Source organism: Notolepis coatsorum, assembly GCF_963971535.1.
Source record: "Notolepis coatsorum genome assembly, chromosome: 15".
NCBI classification, from domain to species: domain Eukaryota; kingdom Metazoa; phylum Chordata; class Actinopteri; order Aulopiformes; family Paralepididae; genus Notolepis; species Notolepis coatsorum.
Genome location: NC_140179.1, coordinates 7,604,800 through 7,620,413, shown reverse-complemented (window position 1 = coordinate 7,620,413; position 15,614 = coordinate 7,604,800). Strand labels below are relative to the sequence as shown.

At 43.0% G+C, this 15,614-nt stretch overlaps 1 protein-coding gene across 1 annotated transcript in view; it reads left to right on the top strand.

Moving 5' to 3' along the window:
• ano1a (anoctamin 1, calcium activated chloride channel a) overlaps positions 1 to 15,614 on the top strand; it is a 112,321-nt gene that overhangs the window by 74,628 nt on the left and 22,079 nt on the right. The window contains exons 6-9 of the mRNA XM_084330537.1: positions 723 to 774; positions 2,464 to 2,519; positions 3,693 to 3,734; positions 11,317 to 11,381. Of these exons, the coding sequence (XP_084186663.1) occupies positions 723 to 774; positions 2,464 to 2,519; positions 3,693 to 3,734; positions 11,317 to 11,381 (215 nt within the window). The remainder of the gene's footprint in view (positions 1 to 722; positions 775 to 2,463; positions 2,520 to 3,692; positions 3,735 to 11,316; positions 11,382 to 15,614) is intronic.

Here is a 15,614-nt window from a genome sequence, read left to right as displayed (position 1 = left end):
TCACTACCACACCGTCTGTAGTGTGGTAGTGAAAGGGTTAACCTTCTGTAGTGTGGTAGTGAACGGGGGATAAATGTCTTACGCAAGCTCACGATTAAATTATAAATGCACACCACTATGCCTCCACGCTACCACTTAATCAATGATTTGGTAATGCGATTGATTGATTCGTTTGGTCACGTTGATTGACTCTCTCCACTATTGGGTTGGGCTCCTCACTCAGGGCGGCCGCGTGGCTTCCAGGTCCGCTCCTTCACAAAGGCTTTATCTCTTTACCGAAACATCAATAAAGTCCCATTAAGGCGGAGGAGGCTGGAGCGTTTTCCTATTAACGCCGCTCTGCCAGCGACACGGTTTGAGATTCAAAGCCATCTCTTCTTCTGGCGGGGAAACACCGACCCTGAGACGGGAGAGTTTTTTGGAGCGTGAACGACACAGAGGCATATTGTCGGGAGTGGAAGTAGATAAAGCAATTTCCACGCAATTTGTCTGCAGGAATCTTGAACCGAGTGTTTCTCACCCTCCCTCCCTCCCTCCCTCCCTCCCTCCCTCCCTCCCTCCCTCCCTCCCTCCCTCCCTCCTCGCTGCTGCTGCGGTGGTGGCGGCGGTGAGGAGGTGGTGATTTGCAGGTGGAAGGCTGAGTGCCTCACATGCCGTCTATTATGGTTTACACGTCGGCACGGCGACGGTTATTTTCTCTCATGTCTCCCTTGTCCTCTCAGGTGTACGAGGTGCTGAAGAGAACGAGGTGCACCAGAGCCAGATACAGCATGGGTGAGCAGTGGGGTGGCAAGGGAGGGGGTGGAGGGGGGGGGGGGGAGCGGTCCCTCCCCCTTGGTGGTAGAAATATTTTGTCAAATCAGTTGCGCAATAGTCAATTTTGGTGAGTTGTTTCTATACAATTCACTTATATGACATTTAGGTAACATTAATTAACAAAGGAGACAACTACAGTATGTAAGTGGTAAACCTATTTTTTTTGTATTCCAGTATATGTTACTTATAATGTATAAACACACATTCATACACACACATACTGTACATGCATACACACACATACATACACACACACACATACATACACACACACACACACACATAAACATACATACACATTCATACACACACATACATACACATACATACACACACATTCATACACACACATACATACATACACACATACACACACACACATACATACACATTCATACACACAAACATACACACACATACACACACACATACACACACACACACACACACACATTCATACAGACACATACATACACACACATACATACACACACACACACATACACATACACACACATACATACACACACATACATACACATTCATACACACACACACACACACACACACACACACACACACACACATTCATACAGACACATACACACACACACATACACATACACACACATACAAGGAGTTACTAACTATGTAGATTCTGAATGGCTTGTTTCAAGAGGGAGAGTCCATGTCACAGCTGAACTGCAGAAAAGGCACAATGAATTTATTATATTATAATAGTATCTAACATGTTCTCAGTGTTGGGACAACCCCTCGTCCTGTAAAAAACAATGCAAAACACAGGAATAGGCCTTTTTCACAATAGGTCCCTCTTATTAAAACCTCCCATAAAACGTATTATAGTAAAACCAATACACAGTTGTCTTCAATTTAAGGAAACTACTTAAGGGTTTAAGTAAACTTTATTTGTATAGCACCTTTCTCAGATAAAATCACAAAGTGCTTCACAGAAGTAAAACATAGCAACATAGAGATGAACGCACTACACATAAAACAATTCTGACACATCGTAAGCATATAGGCATAATTACAATTAAATAACTAAATATGAGTGCAACTAAAAACCTAAAAACAAAACAACAATTATAAATAAATAAACAACGTATACAACCAGGAATTATTTAAAAGCCTGTCTGAATAAAAACGTTTTCAACTGTTCCTTAAAGGTGGATAGGGAGTCAAGTGAACGCATAGAAAGGGGGACTTAAGGGTTTAAGTTTAGGCTTGTTATTTGTACAGAAACTAAATAATGTGTGGTGAAAGGGGAAATGGAAAGCGTGTTTTCTCAGGAGCCCAGAAACGTCGAGGGCTTATCAAGCGGCTGTTCAATCAATAGATTGTCTCAATTAAATGGACATTTTCTAGTCAATGGTACAGAAGTCTCTCTCCCCCCCCCCCCCCCCCTCCGACGTCTCAAGCTGCAGAACTATAAATCATCCAGCATCGCATCATATATTCCCAGTGGGGGGGAACCGGGGGCAACGCGAGCGCTTGACCTACTATATATACAGAACCACAAGAGAAAACGCTATTTATCTTCCTCTAGAGCTGCTTTGCTGAGTCCTCCTGTTGCTTTGTGAGTTCCTCGGCTGGATATTATTATTAATCCTAAATTACTTCTTACAGGAATCACCAGTCTCCTTGGCAATGGCGTCTACACTTCTGCCTACCCGCTGCATGATGTAAGTATATACCGGCATCGAACCCGCAGGCTCCTGTTCCCCACAGGCTCGGGACAAAGTCGATTTTTTTTAATTACAGAGAGAATAATTCAGTGATTCTTTTTTTTCTTCTTCTCTCAAGCAGGAATTGTTTTGAAGCTTTTTTGAGTGCATGTTTGGAATATTTCAGTGTAATAATGAGTTGTGAAAATAATGAAAGTCAACTTTCTGATATTGAGAAGAGACGAGGCTTAGGTGTATGACAAACACTTTCATGATTTTATATGACATACATTTCATATTACATACATTTCATATTACATACATTACATATTGTATACATTATATATTATATACATTACATATGATATACATTACATATGACATACATTACATATTTCATACATTAGATATTATATACATCAGATATTATATACATTACATATGATACACATTGCATATGACATACATTACATATTACATACATTACATATTACATACATTACATATTTCATACATTAGATATGATATACATGACATATTATATACATTACATATTACATACATTACATATTATATACATTAGCTATGATGTACATTACATATTACATACATAACATATTACATACATTACATATTATATACATTATATATGATATACATTAGATATTACATATTACATACATTACATATGAATACATTGTATTATATACATTACATATTATATACATTACATTTAGGCCTGTCCCAGACTAAGGATTTGTATAGACGACCTTGATTGGCCAAAATGTTCCGATATACCCCCCAGAATGCAAAAAAACAAAAAAAAAAACAATTATAAATATATATATATCTTGTAGGCCTCTTTGCTTTTGGAAAGAATGATAAAAAAAAAGTATATATATATATTATACTTCTTTCTTTTTTTTTTACTAAGAGGTTTGACAGTCGACTACGGCTCCTTTCGATCGATTAGTCGACTATTCTACTAGGCGAGGTCAGCCCTATATACATTACATATTACATAGAATAAATGATTATGGTGTGGTAGAGATAACAGGGTAGCTAAAATAACCTGAAGCCCACGTAGAGTGTGTTTAACATGTGAACACTGTGCGCTGGTTGTAAAGATGGTGGTATGTTTTGAATGGAGTTTATATTGTTTTGTATTTAAAATGTTTGTCTGTCTTTTAGGGAGACATCGAAGGGACGAACGGCGAATCCAATGACAGGAAGGTAAGAGGAACCAATCAGAACGCTCGCCTTGTGATGCCAGGTCTCTCTCTGAGGATTCGGTGTAACCGGGCCGATATTCCAACACTTAAAGAAACACGCCGATTTATTATGGGAAATGTGCTTACCGTCTTCTCCAGAGTCAGACAAGAAGATAGAGAACAATTTCCTCTCTGTGCGTTCAGTAGAAAGCTATCCGGATGCAAGTTAGCCTAGCTCAGTGTTTCTCAAAGTGGGGGGCGCGCCCCCCAGGGGGGGCACAGAGGCATGACAGGGGGGGCCTTGAGATTTATTAAAAGAAATAAAAATAAATTGGATTACAGAAAATGATCACTAAAGTGCTATCTGTTGCAGCTGCACAGTTCTCCATGAAAATACAATTTCTCAAAATCTGAATCATTATTTAATAAAACACAGAAAAGGATCACCAAGTTACTCTGGATAAAAAAAAACTTTACAGACAACATTGAGACAAAGCTTCCTGACACATCTCCATCCAAACTCTTGGAAGAACTCTTTGAAATCTCATCTGATACCACCTGGAGAGCTAGTTTCAGAGTGTGGTGCTGAGTACCAAGTATCTCATCTCATGGCCCACCAAGTATCTCATGATGCAGCAGTTAAGGTGTTGATACCATTCAGCACCACATACAGTATCTGTGTGAAGCTGGCTTTTCATCCATGACAGCTCTGAAAACAAAATATAGGGCCAATTTGAAAGGTCACAATATAAATTTCAATAAATTTAAACATGGCCCATTTCATGACTATTTTGTTGGGGCGAGGGGGGGGGGGGGGGGGGGGGGCCCAAAATATTTTGGTCCGCCAAAGGGGGGCCTGACAGAAAAAGTTTGAGAAGCACTGGCCTAGCTGTTGGCCAAAAACACCTCTCCTGGAGTTTTAAGCTATAGGCTAGTGGTCCGAATCCGCTTCCATTAACTTTTTGGTAAGTTAGGCTAACTTTCTACTGAACGCACAGAGAGGAAATTGGTCTCTATCTTCTTGTCTGACTCTGGAGAAGACGGTAAGCCCAGCATGTTGGTGGTGTTCCTTTAATATTTCCATTGGCTGTGTATGGTGATTGCCGTAGACGTCCCTATTTTAGGGGCTACAGTGGCTCAGGAGGTAGAGCGGTCGTCTGGTAATCAGAATGTTCCCGGTTCAATTCCCGCTCCTCCCGGGTAGTGCGTCGAAGTGTCCTTGAGCAAGACACTTAACCCCTAATTGCTCCCGATGAGCAGGTTGGCACCTTGTATGGTTTCCTCCGCCGTCGGTGTGTAAATGTGTGAGTGAATGCGTAAAATGTGAGGAACAAAAACTGTAAAGCGCTTTGGAAAAAAGCTGATATATAAATGCACCTTTTAACATTTACATCACTTTTTGCCAGAACTACAATGTGTATATTGTTATTAGGGGGGTTTTCTATGTGACTTCTGAGCCACAATTCGATTTAGCTTTAGCTTGTTACCTTAAGCTTATTAGCTTTAGCTTGTTAGCTTATTAGCTTTAGCTTGTTAGCTTTAGCATACTTGCTGTTAGTTTGCTTCACCTCTTGCGACACAACAAACTTTGTTTGTATCCGGGCATAAGAAAGATGGCGTTGTGATCGGATTTACCTAGTGGTGGAGCCGGTACTGCCTTGTAGCCCTTCTTGAAGGGGGTGTAGCAGTGATCTAGCGTATTCCCTCCCCTAGTGGTGCATGTTATGTGTTGGTAGAAGTTTGGCATAACTTTTTTTAAGAGCTTTGGCGGTATCTGCTTGTGGTGGGATGTACTGCTGTGATGATTATGGCTGTGAATTCCCGGGGGAGATAGAACGGGCGACATAGAATGGATAAATGTTCAAGGTCTTTGTACTTGCTGTTAGTTTGTTGTTGTTTTCACCACTGTGCCCTGAGTCTCAGCTTAGCCTAATGCTGAACTCCGATTGAGTTGCAGCATTCTCCCCTCCCGGCTCTGACAAAAACATAATGAGGAAAGTCACCAGGATTAAACCAGTAGAGATTGACCACCAATAAACTGAATCATTCTTTCTTATTATTTTTTTTACCCAGGTAGCTACAGTGCACATTAATCAACTTCAGTTTCCACATCAATGTAAATACATGTGCCAGAATTAGCTAATGAGCTAGTTTCCATCTGTAGTCCCTGCCTACCATGCATGTATTTATGACATTAGTCACAGCATCTATCAAGCCATAAACACCCACTACAACACAGCGATTAATCAATTAAAGTGGCAAAGTGCAGAGGTTTTTATCACGTACCTCCTCTCACACCCAACTGTAATTGCACAATTGAATCTGGTTTGAGAGTCATTAATATAATAATAACGTTGTAGCATGTTCATATAAGGAAATCACTGCCTGACATAACAATAATAGTGATCCCGTCTTTACCCAGTTTATGAACCATTTCACATGCATTGTATTTGCTGTTGTAAACACTGGTAGGAAATTCCCAGGAAAGTCGTCCCGGCACACAGGAAGTGATGCGTTTCTATGTCAACAGCAGCAACAGCGGTTTGTTTAGGATGAATGGAAGACGAACTGGGTCATTTAATTAGCATAGCTTTACAAGATGAAAAGAAAGCGGGCCTAAGCTAAGTGCTAATTGCAATAAAGGACACACAAGTGGCCACTAGGGGCAGAGCTGTGAGTGATTGAGCGAGTGAGTTAGTGACAAACTATTTAGTTTTTACTAAAATGGGGGCTCGGGAGGTAGAGCAGTCATCTGGTAATCCAAAGGTTCCCCGTTCGATTCCCGCTCCTCCCGGGCAGCGTGTCAAATAGGGTGACCAGGTCAAAATTGTTCAGTCGCAGGACAGCAGAACTGCTTTTGTGGGACAATGCGGGACACGTAGGAGAGGGGGGGAAATATATGATTTATTATTTAATTTATTATTTAAATGCCTTGATTTCATATTCCACGCCGACGGTAGGCTATATATAGCACATTTAGTTATTAATCTGCTGTAAATCGTCAGTATGGAATGTTTATCTTATGCTATTTTAACAACATGAATGAAATATAATATCCAGTAGGCTTAAACATGCATTTTATGCAAGAAGAAAAAATTATGTAAACAGGCTGGGGCCGTGTTTAGCTATTACCGGTAAGAATATGCTACTTTCAGGATACATTGTTGCATTTTTGTTGCTTTTATTAAAACAAGCTTGTAAATTAACTGTGTTCTTACCTGAAGTGCTGCTGCTTAAACTTGTATTTCCTGTTGGAACGGGCAGCATCTAGCAGGGCCTTCTCCTTTAACACTTTGAGAGCCAGCCGTGTTTTCCTATTCACCCCCTTGAATGCCGCCACCCACTTCAATGATAGAGCTCTCATATTTGCGAACGCATAAAGTACATCTTAAATTATGGCACACATTATGTGTCTAATGTGGCCGTCGCTTATCAATGACTTGTTTGCAGTCAACATTGTCGAAACGGATTGTTTTTTTAATCGGTTCATTTCCGTTTTATACCAATCCTTCCTAATATCCTTTGCAAGATTGAACAGATTGTATTGCTGAGTTGTTAGATGAAGAAAATGCTAGAGCTTTGCTAAATCTATGAATGAATGAGTGAATGAAAGCCTGAATATGTCGACCCTTTCAATGGCACCCTGGTTCTAATCCACCCGGAGACGTCTAAGCTCTCGTTTCATGACTTTGACTCGACATAATGAGAACCCCACGAACTAAGCCCACATGAAAATACATTTTCATATCTCACTCCACCTCAGGGGAATGCATTACTAATTCTCCCCATCCTCCTCCTCCTTATCTCCTCCTCCTCCTCCCTGCCCTCCTTGTAGTGCCCTTCTAGCTCCTCCTCCTTATCTTATCCTCCTCCTCCTCCTCCTCCTCCTCCTCCTCCCTGCCCTCCTTGACTGCCCTTCCAGCTCCTCCTCCTTACCTCCTCCTCCTTCCAGCTCCTCCTCCTTATTTTCTTCTCCTCCTCCTCCCTGCCCTCCTTCTAGCTCCTCTTCCTTATCTTCTCCTCCTCCTTCCTGCCCTCCTTCTAGCTCCTCCTCCTTATCTTCTCCTCCTCCCTGCCCTTCTTCTAGCTCCTCCTCCTTATCTTCTCCTCCTCCTTCCTGCCCTCCTTCTAGCTCCTCCTCCTTATCTTCTCCTCCTCCTTCCTTCCTGCCCTCCTTCTAGCTCCTCCTCCTTATCTTCTCCTCCTCCTCCCTGCCCTCCTTCTAGCTCCCTCCCTTATATTCTCCTCCTCCCTGCCCTCCTTCTAGCTCCTCCTCCTTATCTTCTCCTCCTCCTCCTGCCCTCCTTCTAGCTCCTCCTCCTTATCTTCTCCTCCTCCCTGCCCTCCTTCTAGCTCCTCCTCCTTATCTTCTCCTCCTCCTCCTGCCCTCCTTCTAGCTCCTCCTCCTTATCTTCATCCTCCCTATTTCCCTGCCCTCCTTCTAGCTCCTCCTCCTTATCTTCTCCTCCTCCTTCCTGCCCTCCTTCTAGCTCCTCCTCCTTATCTTCTCATCCTCCTCCTGCCCTCCTTCTAGCTCCTCCTCCTTATCTTCTCCTCCTCCTCCCTGCCCTCCTTCTAGCTCCTCCTCCTTATCTTCTCCTCCTCCTTCCTGCCCTCCTTCTAGCTCCTCCTCCTTATCTTCTCCTCCTCCTCCCTGCCCTCCTTCTAGCTCCTCCTCCTTATCTTCTCATCCTCCTCCCTGCCCTCCTTCTAGCTCCTCCTCCTTATCTTCTCCCTCCTCCTCCCTGCCCTCCTTCTAGCTCCTCCTCCTTATCTTCTCCTCCTCCTCCCTGCCCTCCTTCTAGCTCCTCCTCCTTATCTTCTCCTCCTCCTCCCTGCCCTCCTTCTAGCTCCTCCTCCTTATCTTCTCCTCCTCCTCCCTGCCCTCCTTCTAGCTCCTCCTCCTTATCTTCTCCTCCTCCTCCCTGCCCTCCTTCTAGCTCCTCCTCCTTATCTTCTCCTCCTCCTCCCTGCCCTCCTTCTAGCTCCTCCTCCTTATCTTCTCCTCCTCCTTCCTGCCCTCCTTCTAGCTCCTCCTCCTTATCTTCTCCTCCTCCTCCCTGCCCTCCTTCTAGCTCCTCCTCCTTATCTTCTCCTCCTCCTTCCTGCCCTCCTTCTAGCTCCTCCTCCTTATCTTCTCCTCCTCCCTGCCCTCCTTCTAGCTCCTCCTCCTTATCTTCTCCTCCTCCTCCTGCCCTCCTTCTAGCTCCTCCTCCTTATCTTCTCCTCCTCCTTCCTGCCCTCCTAACAGTGGCCTTCTAGCTCCTGCTCCTTCGCTATATGCCTATATACAGTATATAGGCAAAACGGCGTTATAGGGATAAAGTTGAACTTCAGTTTGAACAGGCTGACTCTAGAGGTATGTGGCAGGGCCTCAGAACGATGACAGATTACAAAGGCACCTCCCTCAAACTGAACAGTGACATCTCCTTAGCAAATTATCTCAATACCTTCTATGCGAGGTTTGAGGCTGGGAATAACAACACCAGCCTACAAGCCACGTCAATGGAGGGGGGGGGGGTCTGCTCATGGAGACTCAGTGTTCAGAATAACAGAACATGAGGTGAGGAGGACCTTTAAGAAAGTGAATATCAGGAAGGCAGCAGGACCGGACGGCATCCCCGGCCGCGTCCTAAAAGTCTGTTCCGACCAACTGGCCCCGGTATTCACTGACATATTTAACCTGTCCTTAGAACAGGCTGTCATCCCCACCTGTCTGAAGAAGTCCACCATCATCCCTGTACCCAAAAAATCTACGCCCGCTTGCCTCAACGACTACCGCCCTGTAGCTCTCACCTCCATATCCATGAAGTGCTTTGAGAAGCTAGTGAAGGGCTACATCTGTTCCTCCCTCCCCATCAACCTGGACCCTCTGCAATTTGCATAACGCCCCAACAGGTCCACGGAGGACGCCATAGCCCATGTGCTGCACACAGCAGCATCACACCTGGACAAGAGGCAGGGGAACTATGTGAGAATGCTGTTCATCGACTACAGCTCAGCATTCAATACCATAGTCCCCTCCAAACTCATAGCCAAGCTCAGGGACCTGGGCTTGAACTATGACCTCTGCCAGTGGGTCTTGGACTTCCTGACGGGTAGACCCCAGGTGGTAAGAGCAGGCAACTGCACCTCCTCATCCATCACGCTCAACCCCAGGGCTGTGTTCTGAGTCCCCTCCTCTACTCCCTGTACACACATGATTGTGTGGCACAGCGGAACAACAACACAATCATCAAATTTGCTGATGACACAGTAGTGGTGGGCCTGATCTCTGCCAACGATGGAAGAGGTAGAGAATCTGTCGCAGTGGTGTCAGGAGAACTGCCTCTCCCTGAACGTCAGCAAAACAAAAGAGATGATTGTGGACTTCAGGAGGTCGGGGTCAGGGACTACAGCCCCCTCAGCATCGACGGGGCACCGGTTGAGAGAGTGACCAGTTTCAAGTACCTCGGAGTCCACATATCTGAGGACTTGACATGGACCACACACATTGACTGTGTTGTGAAGAAGGCACGGCAACACCTCAACTTTCTCAGGCGCCTAAGGAAGTTCCAAGTTAGTCAGAAGATCCTTAAGAACTTCTACTCATGCACAATAGAGAGCATCCTGACTGGCAATATCACCTCCTGGTTTTGGAATAGCACCGCACAAGACCGTAGCAGACTACAGAGAGTGGCACGTTCAGTCGAACGCACAACTGGAGGGGGGCTTCCCACTCTCCAGAACATTTACAACAAGCGGTGCATGGGTAAGGCTAAGATAATTATCAAAGACTCCAGCCACCCAAACAACTGCCTCTTTGAACGGCTGCGGTCAGGCAAGCGATACCGGAGTCTCATGGCAAGCACAGAAAGACTCAGAAGAAGCTTCTATCCCCAGGCCATCAGGTTGCTCAACGAACAATAACACTATGTAACACTCACAGCACACACATCCACACGCACACACTCACTTTACACACTTTAGAACACCTAAACACACTTTATATTTATTGGTAAAGAATTTGCACTACAACCCATACCTCATTACACCTTACTGTAAATTGTACCTCATCCCATTTCTGCTTTGCACTATATAGTATATTGTATATTAGTATATTGTATGGTAACTCAGTTACTTCTACTCTGCATTGAACATTGTACATATGTACATACTGAACACTTGTGTCCACGTACGTGACTTATATTTTTACTTGCTATACTTATTTTATTTTATACTTATCTATTTTTGTCTAGCACAGTCTCTGGAGCGTAATAGAAAGAAGCATTTTGTATAAAAGTATTCTGTACTTCTGTATGACAACTAATAAAGAAACTTGAACTTGTTTAGCCTCAAACAGTTTTTTATGAGCATAGACAATTTCCCTCTCCTCCTCACTCCCTCTCTAGTCTCCTCCTCCTTCTCTCTCTAGTCTCCTCCTCCTTCTCTCTCTAGTCTCCTCCTCCTTCTCTCTCTAGACAGCTGTGATTGGAGGATCAAGAAAAGAGGCATGAGGCATCAGCACAAGCCCAGGCCAATGATGCAATGTGATCTTTTCTACCCCCCCCCCCCCCCCCCCTGTGATTTGACTAACAAACCTTGTGTCTATGTCATCTCTGTAGCTGCTGTTTGAACAGTGGGCCAGTTACAGTGTCTTCTACAAGTACCAGCCCATAGACCTCATCAGGTAAGAGATATGGCCTTGGTCTGAACTCAGGTCTCCTGCATATAGCAACCAAACATCTCCAGCCAAACATCTCCAACCAAACATCTCCAACCAAACATATCCAACCAAACAACTTCAGCCAAACATCTCCAGCCAAACATCTTCAGCCAAACGTCTTCAACCAAACATCTCCAACCAAACATCTCCAGCCAAACGTCTTCAACCAAACATCTCCAGCCAAACGTCTTCAACCAAACATCTCCAGCCAAACATCTCCAGCCAAACATCTCCAACCAAACATCTCCAGCCAAACATCTTCAGCCAAACATCTCCAGCCAAACATCTTCAGCCAAACATCTCCAACCAAACATCTTCAGCCAAACATATTCAGCCAAACATCTTCAGCCAAACATCTTCAGCCAAACATCTTCAGCCAAACATCTCCGGCCAAACATCTCGAAACAAACATTTCCAATCAAACATCTTTAGCCAAACATCTCCAGCCAAACATCTCCAAACAAACATTTCCAATCAAACATCTTCAGCCAAACATCTCCAGCCAAACATCTCCAACCAAACATCTCCAACCAAACATCTCCAACCAAACATCTCCAACCAAATATCTCCAGTCAAACATCTTTAGCCGAACATCTTTAGTCAAACATCTTTAGCCAAACATCTTTAGCCAAATATCTTTAGTCAAACATCTTTAGCCAAATATCTTTAGCCAAACATCTTTAGCCAAATATCTTTAGTCAAACATCTTTACCCAAACATCTTTAGTCAAATATCTTCAGCCAAACATCTTTAGTCAAACATCTTTAGCCAAACATCTTTAATCAAACATCTTTAGCCAAACATCTTTAATCAAACATCTTTAGCCAAACATCTTTAGCCAAACATATTCAGTCAAACATCTCCAACCGAACATCTTCAGCCAAACATCTCCAACCGAACATCTTCAGCCAAACATCTCTAACCGGAAAGAAAGGAAACCTCTCAAGGAAGATAACTGACTGTAATTATTTGTATTCTAACCCCATGTAAGGGTTCGGTGTGAGAGTAGGTGAGGAGACCCCAAATGCAGAACACGAGCAGAGAGAGTAGAGGCAAAGACGACGGGATGAAAATGAACGGGCTTTTACTATAACAGTTGCAAAACAAGGATACACGTTGAAACGGTTACAAACAAAAGCGAACTGTAAAACCCGGAAATAAAACTCAGCAGAGCTGGGAAAATGTGGACTAGGGATAAGGAACGGACTCACGGGAAAATACAGGAGTGAACAGAGTGAGTGACCGAACACAAGGTTGCAAAACAAAACAATGACAATGGCGCGACAAAGAATGTGAGAAACGGGCAGGAATAAATACTGCCCGTGATTACTAATGAGTGCCAGCTGGCTTAAGGCCAGGCATGGCCAAGACAGGTGAACACAAAATATTAGTAAAAAGAAATCTCACCCTATAAACAAAAGCATGTGTAAAGGAATTATCTTACTGGAAACATACATATAAAGAGATAACCTTTTCTGGAAACATATGTAAAGGATTAACCTTTTCTGGAAACATATGTAAAGGATTAACCCTTTCAGGAAACATATGCAAAGGATAAACCTTTCAGGAAACACATGTAAATGATAAACCTTAACTCTTTCAGTGCCACTCATGAGATTTCTCGGTTTTTTTATAGGTGGTTGCGTGCCACTCACGAGATTTCTCGGAATTATTATTATTATAATTTTTTTGCGATCTGAAAAATTATTGCATCACCCGAGCCTACCCGAGTATTGCCGAGCTGCGCCAGTGATCACTGTGGAAAAAATCGCCCCCTGTCGTCTCCCAGATGACATAAGTGATTTTGGAATGGACTCAATGAAAATGAATGGGGGAAAAAATCCGGTACTCCACATTTTCCAGTTCACTGATCCAGCCGGGGTTACCACAGTTCATTCTGGAGCCTCAGATCCCCGCGGATCATGGAGATCTACAGTGTCGCGTTGGATCCATACACGTATCGATTTTTTCGAATGGTGATCAGGAATTGGAATATACCAGTTGGATACCATCTGATGTCAGGTAAGGACTCTATGTTATCAGTGGTAGGATAATCGGAGTAAGTTTGATGAAGTTATAAGCTGTTTTGTGAAATGTCTTCTTTCGGTTTCACTGTAAAAGTCTGTGAGGAAATCAACGGAGCGATTATCAGTGCGCGGCCGTAATGTGCACGTATAATATTGATCATCTAGCGTTTATTTGAAAACGATTCATAAAAAGGCAGACGAATATCAACGTTGTGGAATATTCCACTAAAAGACGATTTTCATAGAATGCTCCAGAATTAGCTGTTTTTTATATCAAAACGGGGGCTTTTCTAACTGCTCTGAAACGGAAACGATGCGATAAAAAAACAATCTGCCTTCACAGCACTGACTGGAAAATAGTCTTTGATAATGCGATGGGCAGATTAGACACATAGCCATAATTTAAAACATATATTAACGTTAACATTGGCGCCGATGGTGGCATTCAAGCGGTAAAACGGAAAACCAGGCGTGGCACTGAAAGAGTTAATGGAAACATGGAAAGATGAAAAGATAAGCCTTTTAAACACAAGCTAAACCGGGGAAACACAACATGAATAGAGGCAGCACAGCATTAATCATAGTATTAATAGTATCCAGCAAACCTAGGAGGTTAAGTATCTGGAGTTGCTGCGTTTGGCCACCAGAGGGCGGCAGAAAACCACTGTTCATATTGTTCAGGTAGGGTCCCTGGCTGGGACCATGACACCCCAAGTATCCAGAGGGGGAAATCCCTGCTGGCCAAGGGAGATAGGAAGCGGCAGACAGGGTTTGATTGACTTGGTATCAGGTGATTGCAGAGCCGGGTTTCCACTCCCATCAACCAGCCACAGTTACAGTATACATCTATAGTCCAGAGAGCTGTTTCATTATCTCTACTTTGCACTGCACGGCCCACGATGAAACAGATTCAGTGGGTCTCATTCCCGAACGGATTTACGACCAAAAATGTCCTCTTAGGCAGATTTCTGCCCATTTAAGACATATTAGGGCTGGTAGCGCGATTCCCCAAATTTTCCTGAGATCAGATTTGAGCGTGGCTGAGAGCAGATTTAAGAGTGCTGAGGAGCACACTTATGATTGATTGACTAATTGAAAGTTTTATTAACTTGACAGACTGTGTTCTCATAGTGATTCCTTCATGTCAACGTTACAGGCCTCCTTGGAATTAATTACTTAATCATAATTAAAATAAATATGACAATATTTGTACGATAAGAAATTACGCATTTGATGTTGGAAAAATAAATAATATGGATTCATCTGATCACAGGGCAGCTGGATTAACCATATTTTTTGTATTTCTTATTTGTTACACATCTGTTTTAATGATTCATTATATACATTTGAAAGAATGCAGGTCAACATGCAATATATCCCATTGATTGGTATACAATGGGACAGACCTTTGTTTGATATAGCTATAAACCTGCATTCCTTCGAATATATCATTAATCAATTAAACTTATATTGAAATACACTATATAATCAGAGCTGTTTTCACAGATATCAGCGTTTGCCCTATGTGTGTGTGTGTGTGTGTGTGTGTGTGTGTGTGTGTGTGTGTGTGTGTGTGTGTGTGTGTGTGTGTGTGTGTGTGTGTGTGTGTGTGTGTGTGTGTGTGTGTGTGTGTAGGTGTGTGTGTGTGTGTGTGTGTGTGTGTGTGTGTGTGCTGATCAGGAAATGAGAGATTCAATTTTTCAGCTCGCTTCTCTAGGTATATAGGTATACAGGTATATATAATATGCTAACCTACACTATAGCACTCAACACTTTGATGAACATTGTTACTCAGCTGATTCAAGAGTTCCTGCTGTCTTGTAAATCGCTTTGGATAAAAGCATCAGCTAAATGACAAAATGTAAATGTAAATGTATATATATAGTATACAGTGTATTGAGTAAAAAAATAATTATTATAATAAAACATAAAAAAATATTATGGCATTTTAGGGGGCAAACGCATTGTCCGCATATGGCAAGACACAGGCCTGGATAGATGAGCCGGTGCAGGATATCTCTAATTGCTTTCTGCGTATGGAAGCTGTTAAACTTCCTTTGGAGCTCCTCCAACGACGCAGTGTCACATGAAGGATTATGGTGTTATGGTTACCATGACCAGTGTGCAATAATGCATATGAAATTAATTGATTAATTATTTGTCCTCACTC